The sequence below is a fragment of the Carcharhinus amblyrhynchos genome, chromosome 20 (genome assembly GCF_965287045.1).
Source record: "Carcharhinus amblyrhynchos chromosome 20, sCarAmb.v2.hapA, whole genome shotgun sequence".
Taxonomy (NCBI): Eukaryota; Metazoa; Chordata; class Chondrichthyes; order Carcharhiniformes; family Carcharhinidae; genus Carcharhinus; species Carcharhinus amblyrhynchos.
Window position 1 is genome coordinate 15,267,453 of NC_137343.1, and position 12,702 is coordinate 15,280,154.

At 41.4% G+C, this 12,702-nt stretch overlaps 1 protein-coding gene across 1 annotated transcript in view; it reads left to right on the forward strand.

Moving 5' to 3' along the window:
* The window catches only part of LOC145355775 (rabphilin-3A-like), a 180,128-nt gene that overhangs the window by 147,163 nt on the left and 20,263 nt on the right, over positions 1-12,702 (forward strand). Inside the window, exons 15-20 of the mRNA XM_080208131.1 lie at positions 570-679; positions 3,036-3,162; positions 3,568-3,624; positions 4,880-5,031; positions 6,558-6,639; positions 11,744-11,840. Of these exons, the coding sequence (XP_080064257.1) occupies positions 570-679; positions 3,036-3,162; positions 3,568-3,624; positions 4,880-5,031; positions 6,558-6,639; positions 11,744-11,840 (625 nt within the window). The remainder of the gene's footprint in view (positions 1-569; positions 680-3,035; positions 3,163-3,567; positions 3,625-4,879; positions 5,032-6,557; positions 6,640-11,743; positions 11,841-12,702) is intronic.

Consider the following 12,702-nt stretch of genomic DNA (forward strand, 5'->3'; position numbering starts at 1 on the left):
AAAAGTACAGCGTACTCCTATTATGTTTCCCTTACTTTCCAATATATCAGAGAAAAGTTTTGATCTTAGCCAGGCAGAAGGCTCAAAATGGAAGGCAAAACATTTACTGGAAGGAAAGATTGGAAATAATGGACATTTGGGTGCTTTGAAGCACTTCACATCAAATGAATTCACAAAGTAACACTGTAACCGCCCACCAGAGTGGGTGGCTTCCTCATCCTGTCAATTGATAAAGAATCTGCAATTGGAACAGCACAGGAAATATAAATACATTTCAATATGAATCAACAACCAGATGGAGTTCCCCTAATTTAGTGATAGGTAGATGTGCACAGAGAGAGTAATGAGTACACTTATACTGAGTCAGTTAATCCAAACGTCATGATACAGGGATCTGCCTCAGAAGACCATGAACATGAACCACTGACCTCAAAGATGGGCAGGGAATTTAAGAAAAAAATAGCCTGCTAAAATGGCAGAATTGTTCATGCTTTCTGAAACCCCCCAAAATGGCAGTTTAAGGAATTGAATGAATTGACATCTAACATCTTTATATTCCAAACATACAGTCAAACAAGCTACGCACAAAAACACTGCGCAACACCCGAAATCCTGTGTGGAATGAACGGCTAACATATCATGGAATCACTGAGGATGACATGCAGAGAAAAACTCTCAGGTGAGAAATGTTCACATAGTAGAAAGCAATCCCTCTAGCAATCTCAAACCAATTTTCAACTAACTCAGAAATGACTAGGAATTGGTGCATTGTGAATAGTCATAAGAACATAAGACATTGGTGACTATTCGAGGCTCCTCTGCCAGTCTGCAAGATCATGCTGATCTTCTCCATGTGTTACAACTTCATAGCTCCATGTTAATTCTGCATTATCACATTATGATTATAAATGCCCTGTTCTCATGCCTTTAATAGCAGACTGTGGCATTTTTTCTGCTGTCAAGGCTCACTGGCCTACAGCTCCCTCTTTTCTCTTGCCCTCCCTTTTTGAATAACGGTGTTACATTTGCAATGGTCCAATCCATGGGGACTGTTCTTGAACTTAAGAGAACTCAGATATAATTTATGTTGCCATCCCTTTTAAAGCTCTATGATGTAGGCTATTAGGTACAAAGGATCTGCTGAGACCCTCCCTCTACTCTCAGCTTGCTACCCCACCACCAGCAAGATAGGGCACAGGCCTATCTTGTCCTACAGCTTCATTATCTCCTTCCCAATTGGAAGCCAAATCTGTCAATTAAGCCGAGATCCGGGCATGGAGCCAGTCAGTGACATCAAAGTTTTCTACAAAACTGCACAATGTGTGTGTGTACATCTTGAATTATAGGTTTCCCATACTTTATTGTGTCTCAAGCCCTTCCACTCTTGGCTAGTGCCAATGAAAAAGCCCCCACTCTACCCTGAAAAGTAATTTAATCTATCTGCCATTTCCTTATGCCCCATTATAATTTCTCCTGTCTCTAAGGGAGACTTACTAATCTCTTCATTTTAAGATACTGCATCCATCAAAGCTGTTACAATCTTTTAAATCTCTTGCTCATTTCTTAATTCTTATGGAAATATACAATCATTTAAATAATTAATTAATGGGTGGGATTTTCCAGCTGGTCTTGCCCCTAAACCATAAAATCCCAGCCAAGGTCAATGGACCTTTGCATGGTCTGCCACACTCCCCTCCTACTATAATTCCTGTGGCGGGTGAGACGGGACAATACCTCCCATAATGTGTGCTTATTAGTCTCAGAGAACAGTTAGCTGCCAAGCCTTTGCTCAAATTCAAACCAGGCGAGTCAATTCTGATTCGCCAAGGCATTGACCTGGGGATTGACTCAGGGAATGGCTATCCCCCAAGTCTGTGTTTAGTTTAAAGAACACAGTGCATGGCCATGCTCCTTCTATCTGCTAAGGTTTATTTCCCCAGTTCACCTACTTGGTTTGAATTTGAACAAAAGCTTGGCAGTTAACTGTTCCCTGATGCATTCTTCATGGCAACACTGTACCAGAGTCCGCTTGCCAACCAACCAGCACTTTCTTTTCTTACAATAAAAACTGTTGTTTCCTTTTCTCTTGGTATCTTTGTGAACAGTCCTGATGAGTTCAAGATAAAAAGGTATTTTTCAGCAATGCTCACATTTTGTTCTATCAAGCAGCTACAATACAAATTATTCTTCAATTTTCCCAGTGTTTCATTAGGCTTATCCAGGGAATAGCTGATGCACACAAAAGGAAATTTCCAAGGATAACTGCTGAATTAGCTGGTTTCAGTTTGTGCTCAATGCAGTGCCCCTTGGCTAAAGATCAACCAGGATCAACACTCCAACCCCTACCCAGTGACCCGTGATAAAAGTGCACATAATATCAAATGAATATCATGGGGCAGCACAGTGGTTTGCACTGCTGCCTCACAGCACCAGGGACCTGGGTTTGATTCCTCGTTTGAATCACTGTCTGTGTGGAGTTTGCACATTTTCCCCATGTCTGCATGGGTTTTCTTCAGGTGCTCCAATTACCTTCCACAGTTTGAAAGACGTCTTGTATAGGTGCATTGACCCATACAGGCACTGGAGCGTGGCAGCTAGGGGAGTTTCACAGTAAGTTAATTGCAGTGTTAATGTAAGCCTACTTTGACTAATAAATGAACTTTGCTTTACTTACTTTAAATGAAATCTCCTTACCTGGTCTGGCCTGCATGTGACTCCAAATACACATGTGGTTGACTTTTAAAATAGCCTTGTAAGCCATTCAGTTCAAGGGCAATTAGGGATAGGTAATAAATGCTGGCCCAACCCTTGAATGAATAAGCCTCCCCTTCTTTAAGATACTTATAAAGGCCACTTCTTTGATCAAACATTTGGTTATCTGTCCAAATAACCTCTCATAAGACTCAGTGCCAAATTTTATTTGATCTCTTTCCTGCAAATAATTTTGGGACATTTTACTATCTTAAAGGCACTATGAAAATGCGCAGCTTATTGTTTGCTGTCTTTTCAACCTGAATTGGTCTCTTTCAATACAGGATCTCTGTCCTGGATGAAGACAAATTTGGTCACAATGAATTCATCGGGGAGACCAGAGTTTCACTGAAAAAGCTCAAACCCAATCAAGCAAAGAACTTCAACATCTGTTTGGAGAGAGTTGTGCCAGTAAGGGGAAATACTAGAAATTTATTCTTCACGGGGCAGAGTCTCTTGGTCAGTTAAAGATTTGAATTTTCAGCTGTAGAATCAGCGTTTCAAGCACACTTATGATGAAACTGTATTTATTAGCCATTAGTGCTTAAAATGAGTTTTGGACAGTACTGACCACATTTTAAGTTGGCGTGAGTCACAGGAGTGCCTGAATATGTCACAAACAGTACATTGATAAAGTAGCTATATATCAATGCTGACAGTGTAGAGAGGAGATAGTTCTGATATTGGAGGAATAGATGGGCTGACCAATGAATAAAGCATAGGAAAAACAGGCTTCCAAAGTTGCAGATCAGAAATACATCTGAATTTATTCATTTACTGCCTCTCAGACTAAATACATTGTGAATATTTTCATAGGTAAAACGAGGTTCAACAGTTGGATCAACACGAGGAATGTCACTTTATGAGGATGAGGTAAACTTGGTCTTCGTGTTGTACTTTTTTAAAAAAAAACTTTGATTGAACAACAGTGTAAGTCAATATGGCATATTTTACTGCTAGAAGCAGTAAAGTCCCAAAGGGTTTCACAGAAGCACAGTATGGTGCAAAGCCACATAGAGATATTAGGGTAAATGACCAAAAGCTTGTAATCCAACAATATCTGGCAATGGTTTAGCAAACCATTTGTCCACTGAAGATGTTCAAATGTGCATCCCTTAGACTTAAAGGAAGTGATGTGAGGGGATATACCAGGGTGACAACTGGGGTGAGAACATGTAATGGTTTTATTGGGGGCAAGGACATTGAAAGTAAAAGTGTGTGTGAGATCCAGCAACTCAGTCACTGCAGGAAGGTCATGATGAACTGCAAACCAAAAGATAAAGGGATTTGAGGGCGGGTGCACTTAGAAGGAAGTAGGGTTGGGAGGGGAAAGGGGAATGGGGGGGTTGGGGGTCAGGGGTGGCACGGGGGGAATAGTGGTTAGCATTGCTGCTTCACAGCGCCAGGGACCCGGGTTTGGGTCACTGTCTGTGTGGAGTTTGCACATATTCCCCGTGTCTGCATGAGTTTTCTCCGGGTGCTCCGGTTTCCTCTCACATTCTGAAAGACATGCTGGTTAGGTACATTGACCTGAAGAGTCACCGGACTGTGGCAAATAGGGGAATTTCACAGTAACTTCATTGCAGTGTTAATGTAAGCCTTACTTGTGACTCATAAATAAATTTTAACACTAATATCTCTGGAAGGAGAATCAAGGAAATGATCAGAGATTGCCTTATCAGTGATTGTTATGATGAGTAGCAAGGTCAGATTGAAGAGGTGCACATGGATTGGAAGAGTTTATTTATATGGTGGAATAGATTTAAGAAGACAAAGAGGTCTGTGAAATCTGAGGAAAGAGAACAGAAGAGTTGTGATGGAGGTTGATATCACTGAGGATGAGAATTCACTCTGCAGAGGCGGAGGGAGGAAAGCAGAAAAGGAATCTCAGTGACAACTTGATGTGATACTTGAGTGGATGATTTAGAAGAAGGATTTAAATAAGTTGTGAGGAGTGGACCCCCCCCCCCCCCCCCCCCCCATATGCTAATACAATCATTTAACTAGTATGTTCAGCATTAATAATTTTAATTAATTTTTATTTTGGGCATAGCCTGCCATGTCAGTGTGTATATAAAGGTTAAGACAAACATATTCTACGGGCATGTTCACTGATTTCTCCCTGCAGGGCGAACATGGCATTGATACTGAAGAGCGAGGCCGGATTCTAGTCTCCCTCCTGTACAATAGCCAACAGGGAGGCCTGATCGTGGGAATCATACGTTGTGTTCATTTAGCTGCCATGGATGCCAATGGATACTCTGATCCCTTTGTCAAAATGTATGTATTGATGTTATCTGCCATTCTATATTGCTTTCTTCTAACCTGGTCCAGTGGACATGTTAAAGTTCTGCCTTTTCTGCCGACTCTTGTGCTCTTCCTGTATGCCTCCCCGAATGTCTCGTTTCCTGCCTAGTCTGGCATGCCTCCATTGAGACCCTGGCCCCGTCCCCTCATCAGGACCATCTCAATTTTAGTCCCAGCTGTCCATCTAGGCTATAGGATTCTAGTAGGCCTGTGTCATTGTTTAAACTCAGCAACATGTGTATGTTCTGCCAATCTGTCTGAGTGCACAGGCTCTCAGTGTGTAGAAAATGCTACTTCTCTGTTTTCTGCCCAAGGACCTCAACCCCAATCGTTTCTGTTCTCTTCTCTAGTCTTGGCTGTCAGGCAGATATTTTGTCCTGTTCTTATTCCCTAGGTTTTCATGGTAATAATTTTGTTCATGCATTGAGTATTTTTTCCCAATTTACTGATGAGCTCATTTTCTCTACTGCTGCACTGTAAAAATTGACAACTGCCTGATTTTTACCAAGCGAGGGCAAAATGTTCATAGAATCCCTACAGTGCAGGAGGAGGCCACTTGGCCCATCAAATCTGTACTGACCATAGTCTCACCCAGGCCCTATTCCCATAACTCATAACATTTGTACACTGCTAATTCCCCTGACATTAGAGTCAATTTAACACGGCCAATCAACCTTACCTGCACATCTTTGGATTGTGGGAGGAAACTGGAGCACCCAGAGGAAACTCATGCAGACATGGGGAGAACTCCACACAGTGAACTGAGGCTGAAATTCAACCCAGATCCCTGGCGCTGTGAGACAGCAGTATTAACCACTGTCACCGTGCTGCCCTTAACTGACTCTTGGCTAGTTATCTTCAGTTATTGATTCCTCAGACAGTATCCATTGTAATTGTTCAATTACATTGCGAGTGTACTTGCATCATATGGACTGCAATGGTTCAAGACGTCAATTCACCATTACTTTAAAGAAATGAGGAATGGGTAATAAAGCTAATCTTGCCAGTGATGCCCACAATTCACGAACGAATCTAAAAATGTGAAGAATGACCAGCTGAGAGAGATGCGTAGGATTTATTGTTATAGGCCTTGAAATCCCAACATACTGGGATATCTAGCAAAATGAGACACAAATTAATGCCATGATTTTCATTGGATTGAGTTCCTGATTGCATAATAACCTGATGGGAGGTGGCCACAAAAGAAAAAAAAATCTATTTGCATTTTCTTGAGATACTGCATACCTACAGCAGGTGGTTACCGAATAGCACCGCAGAAGGTATTTGCCCGAGGATTAATGTGTGGCCATGGGACTGACTCCAGAAGAGGAAAAAAGAATAATAATTCAGATTTAATGATGATAGCATGCCACAAGCCTGTAATATATGACATGAATGGCAGTGCCTGGAATAAGCTTGTCCTATCCCATTAATTTCCAGCTTTAACATACTAGGCATTATTTAAAACCCTGATCCTGTCTTTCTTTGGTTTCTTTCAGCTGCCTCAAGCCTGACATGGGAAAAAAGGCCAAGCAAAAAACTCAAATCAAGAAGAAGACACTGAACCCTGAATTTAATGAGGTGAGGCTATTTAATTGTGTGTAAACATTCAGGATGGGAGAGGATATACATGATTCCACCATCAATAAAATAGCTCCTTGTATTAATCATTTTTATTCATAATGGTACTCATTTCTCGGTCAAGATATGTTGGGGTTTAACATATTTGTCCTCAGTGAATATTAGCCCAAGAAGGGTAAAAGGAATCATTTTGGAATCGAGTTAAGTGAGAAACTAGGAACCACAATTGTACACTATTCATGAATAGGTTTGCAGTGCCTTGCTGAAATTTTGCTACATTCACATACCCTGGATTAATACCTCATCTAAAGAATCAGACAAATGAATACAACAACATGGTGCCTTCCTCTCTGAATAACACAGGTGACTTCTAAATTCATTGGGTGGGATTTACCACCCCCAACCTCCAGCAGCAGTGGGTTTTTTGGTGGCAGAAGCAGGTTGTTATTGGCTGATGTCAATGGCAGTATTGTTCACCAACCACTAGAGAATCTGCCATGGGAGTCACCACTGAGATTGGAAGATCCTGTCAGCAGTAAGGACCAGAAAATTCAGCCTATCATCTGTAATAGTACAAACATGATATTGATCCTTACTGTCCTAACATTATTATTGGTTTATGCAGTGGTTCTCTGAGGTGCGCTGTACCAAATCTCTCTGTCATAGTGGTGGAAAGTTGAGTTCACTTATGTCTGTGGCAAAACACAAGGCCTCCACTCAGCACTATCGCAAGTAGAGTGAGAATCCTTCAGGGACAAAAACCACAATTTTAAGCTGGGACAAGATATCGGTGTGAAGAGTTAGAGTGGGAGGGAAGCACACACAGCAGCACCAGCTAGAGGTCCGAATAATTTTAAATCTTGGGCCTCAGTTAAGCATTCACAATGTGGGCTCCTACCCGAAAGGGATGACATGGAGTTGGGCAGGAGATAGTGGTAATTGTGGGGCTTCACACTGTACTGGAAAACCAAGAAAAAGGTCTTCAGTAAGAATAGTGACAATGATAAATGGGTTTATAATAATCCCATTCCGTTCAGGGAAGAAGGCTGCTTGAGATAGGGCGTCTAAGGATCCCTTGTTGGTCAAAAGGAACAGGACTGTGTTCCTCCTGGTTGACAAGGATTTTGATTTGATTTATTGTCACATGTATTATCATACAGTGAAAAGTATTGTTTCTTGCGTGCTATACAGACAAAACATACCATTCATAAAGAAGAAAACGAAAGAGTGCAGAATGTAGTTTTACAGTCATAGCTAGAAAAAGATCAACTTAATGCAAGGTAAGTCCATTCAAAAGTCTGATGGCAGGAGGGAAGAAGCTGTTCTTGAGTCGGATGGTGAATGACCTCAGACTTTTGTACCTTTTTCCCAAAGGAAGAAGGTGGAAGAGAGAATGTCCGGGGTGCATGGTGTCCTTAATTATGCTGACAGCTTTGCCGAGGCAGCGGGAAGTGTGGACAGAGTCAATGGATGGGAGGCTGGTTGAAGTGTTAAAAGAAAGAAATCACCTTGGCTTCTTATTCAGCCCATCAAGTCTGCTGAATCATGACTGATGTGATAATTCTCAACTTCACTTTCCCCATAACCCTCAATTCCCTTATCGATTAAAAATCTCCATTTCTCTACTTTGAACATACTTAAAAGACCCAGCCATTATGGCTCTGCAGTAAAGAATGCCACAGATTCACTAGCTCCTGAGAGGAGAAATTCCTCCTCATTTGTCTTAAATAGGCGATGCTCTGGTCCTGGTGTCTCCCACAAGGGGAATCAACCTCTCAGCATCTACCTGTCCAACCCCCTGAAAATCCTGTGTCAATATAGTCGCCTCACATTCTAAACTCTAATGAGTACAGGCCCAGCCTACTTAATCTCTCCTCATAAGAAAATCCCTTCATACCCAGGATCAATCTAGTGAATCTTCCCTGGACTATCTCAAATGCCAGTATATCTTTCTTTTGATAGGGGGCCCAAATTGTTCACAGTATTCCAGATGTGGTCTATGTAGTGCCTTGCATAGTTTCAGTAAGAGTTCCCTATTTTTATACTCCATTCCCTTTGAAATAAAGGCTAACATTCCAACTGCCGTCCCCATTACTTGCTGAATGTGCATGTTAGAACTTCTTGTGATTTATGCACGAGAATCCCCAAATTCATCTGTACTGCAGCTTTCTGCAGTCCTTCTCCATTTAAATAATACTCAGCTCTTTTGTTCCTCCTACCAAAGTCATAACTTCACATTTTCCTACATGATATATCATTTGCCAAGTTTTTGTCCATATCCCTCTGTCATCTCCACTACTTGCCTTTCCACCTAATTATGTGTGATCCACAAACTTGACAACAGTACATTCACTTCCCTCATCCAAGTCATTAATAATGTTGTAATTAATTGTGGCTCCAGCACTTTGTGGCACTTCACTGGTTACAGGTTGCCATCCTTAAATGTCCCTATTATCCCAATACTGTCTTCTATCAGTTAGTCAATCATCTATTCATGCTAATATACTACCCCCCTTAATAAGACTCTGATCTTATTAAGTATTCTTCTGTAGAGCATCTTATGGAACACTTTTTGGAACTCCAAGTATCTTGCATTTACTGGTTCCCCTTTATCTACCTTGCTTGTGACCATCTCAAAGAATTCTCAGATTTGTCAGTCACAATTTCCCCTTCGGGGGTCATACTGACTCTGCTTAATTATATCATGTATTTCTAAATGCTCTGCTAACACATCCTTTACAATGGATTCTAACAAAGGGAGGTAGTGAATTATCACTGGACTATCAATGCAGAGACCTAGGGAATGCACTAGGACCTGGATTCGAATCCCACCAATGCAGATGGTGAAATGTGTGTGGGTAGCATGGTGGCACAGTGATTAGCACTGCTGCTTCACAGCACCCAGGGCCTGGGTGCAATTCCAGCCTTGGGTGACTGCCTGTGTGGAGTTTGCACATTCTCCCTGTGTTTGCGTGGGTTTCTATCATGTGTTCAGGTTTTCTCCCACACTCCAAAGATGTAGAGTTAGGTTGATTGGCCATGTTAAATTGCCCCTTAGTGTCAGGGGGACTAGCAGGATAAATAGGGCCTGGGTGGGATTATTGTCGGTGCAGGCTCGATGGGCCAAATGGCCTCCGTCTGCAGTATAGGGATCCTATGATTTTCCCAATGATAGATGTTAAACTATGGAAATGCCAGCGTTGGATTGGGGCGGGCACAGTATGAAATCTCAACACCTTCCTGCATCCTTCATCGGACAGGGCATGGAGTATAAAAATTGGCAAATTATGTTATAGTTTATAAAACATTGGTTAGGCCACATTTGGAATACTGTATCCAGTTCTGGTCACCACTCTACCAGAAGGACGTGGAGGCTTTGGAGAGAGTGCAGAAAAGGTTTACCAGGATGTTGCCTGGTATGGAGGATATTAACAATGAGGAGAAATTGAATAAACTGGGATTGTTCTCCCTGGAAAGATGAAGACTGAGGGGTGACCTGATAGAAGTTTATAAAACTATGAGAATAGAGAGGGTGAACAGTTGGAAGCTTTTTCCTCAGGGCAGAAATGCAAGATGGCGGGGGAAGGTTCAGTGGAGATATGTGGGGTAATTTTTTTTTAAAAAAACTGAGGGGGGGGGGGGCGCTGGAATACACTGCCAAGTGAGGTGATTCAGGCAGTTACATTAGCCACATTTAAGATTTATCTTAATAGGCATATGAACAAATGGGGAATAGAGGATATGAGCAGTTGGTTAGATAGGTAAATATGATGGGCGCAAGCTTGGAGGGCCGAAAGGTCTGTTCCTGTGCTGTACTATTCTTTGTTCTCACATCAGGTTAAAGTCCAACAGGCTTATTTGGAATTACTGTAATTCTGACAGATCTTATGCTAACTGCCCTGTTTTTTTTGTCTCCCTTTTTGAAAAAGGTTGCTACATTGGAAGTTTCCCAATCCTCCAGGACCTTTCCAAAATTTAAGGATTCTTGGAAGATTACTACCAGTGTCACTACTTCTTTTAATATCTGGATAGAACACATTAGGTCCAGGGGTATATCAGCTTCTAGTGCCATTAGTTTTCCTATTTTGTCTTCTCTTGTTATACTTATTGTATTTATTTTCTCCACCCCTCCCCACCCATTTTTGCCGCTCGATTATTTGGGATTTTTGGACTGTTATTAGTGTCTTCCACTGTGAAGACCGATAAAGTATTTTAATTCCTCTGTCATTTCTTGGTTCTCCATTATTACTTCCTCAGTTTCATTCTAATTTTGATCATTCTTGCTCCTGCAAGATTTTGTTAGTGACTCAGTTAATTGTTAAATTCATGTCAGGTCTGAATTACATAATGGCATTTATATATTCACATGGCCTTTCAGCTTATGTCAGGGGACTTGACGTTCCAAAAAACAGCAGAGATAGGAAAGACAGTGGAATCACTGTAGGCCCTCTTGCCTGCATAGAGTTTAGATGAGCAAAAGGGCTTACAATTGGCATGTCATCTCCAGGCAGCTTGGATGTGCATAGTGATGTGCAGACTCATTTGTTTATGTCTCACATCATCTTAACTTGACAGTATATTGCTCTACTTTTGTTGTGATTGGGTCAGCATTCAAGAATTGATTGCCTATCAGAACTGCAGCACCTCCTCATTGATACTAGGAACTGGAAATAAATGTGGATTTGTCAGATTGTCTATGAAAAATACAGATGTTTTCAACCACACCCATCAACAAATGCAATTAGCGCCCAAGTCAGTCAACGCAAAGTGCAAATAAAAAAGTGAACTGAAAGTAGAAAGACATCTCTCTGCACCCAGTAAAATACTAATTGCGGTTATTGCATTATGAAGAAATGAAATTAAAATCTAAATTTTACTTGTAGGGGAGGATTTAAAGCAGTTAAGTCAGCCATCCTAAATGATCCTTCTTCGAGCCACATTACATTTGATTTCAATATCCTTTGGTACTCACTTTATCTCTATCTTTCGATCTCAATCCCATTCTAAGTGGTTCACAGAATTGAAAGTTGTTTGTTTATTTTCTTCTACTATTAGTTGGAAGCATGGAATCATGTAGTTAACAATTCAATTCCTGTCTCTGTAGGAATTCTTCTATGATATTAAACACAATGACCTGGCTAAGAAAACTCTGGAACTTTCTGTGTGGGATTACGACATTGGCAAAGCCAATGATTACATTGGTGAGTTGTAAGTTATAAATTCTTGCAGTGAAAGATGACAACCTAGAAAATAAATAAACTATTTAGAAGTGTTGCAAAATGCTTTTGCATATTTTGAAATAGATGTAATGAGATGTAATAGATGTAATGATGTAATGAGACATATAAGCTGTTGAATGGGATGGATAGGATAGAGGTGGAGAGGCTTTTCCCGCTCAGAAAGGACAGTAGGACTAGAGGGCACAGCCTCAAGATAAAGGGGGGGTGATTTAGAATGGAGTTGAGGAGGAACTTCTTCACTCAAAGGGTGGTGAATCTCTGGAATTCTCTGCCTGTTGAAGTGGTGGAGGCTGCCTCGCTCAATATTTTTAAGACGCGGGTTGATAGGTTTTTGATAGGCAAGGGGATTAAGGGTTATGGGGAGAGGGTGGGAATGTGGAACTGAGCCACGACAGATCAGCCATGATCTTATTGAATGGCGGGGCAGGCTCGAGGGGCTAGATGGCCTACTCCTGCTCCTATTTCTTATGTTCTTATGATATAACTCCAAGTCTTACAATATATTTCATTAACAATCTTGATACATCCCATTTGATTCTTCTGGATCCAGCTGAGCAGATTTGAAGTAACTGAGCTAACTGGTCTTTCTTATTTTAGGTAGTTATTAGATGAGCAGCACGCTGGCACAGTGCTAGCATTGCTGCCTCACATCTCCAGGGACCCAGGTTCGATTCCTGCCTTGGGTCATTGTCTGTGTGGAAATTTGCATGTTCTCCCCGTGTCTGCAAGGGTTTCCTTCGGGTGCTCCGGTTTCCTCCCACAGTCCAAAGATGCGCTGGTTAGGTTGACTGGCCATGCTAAATTGGGTAAACACAGTAAAAAG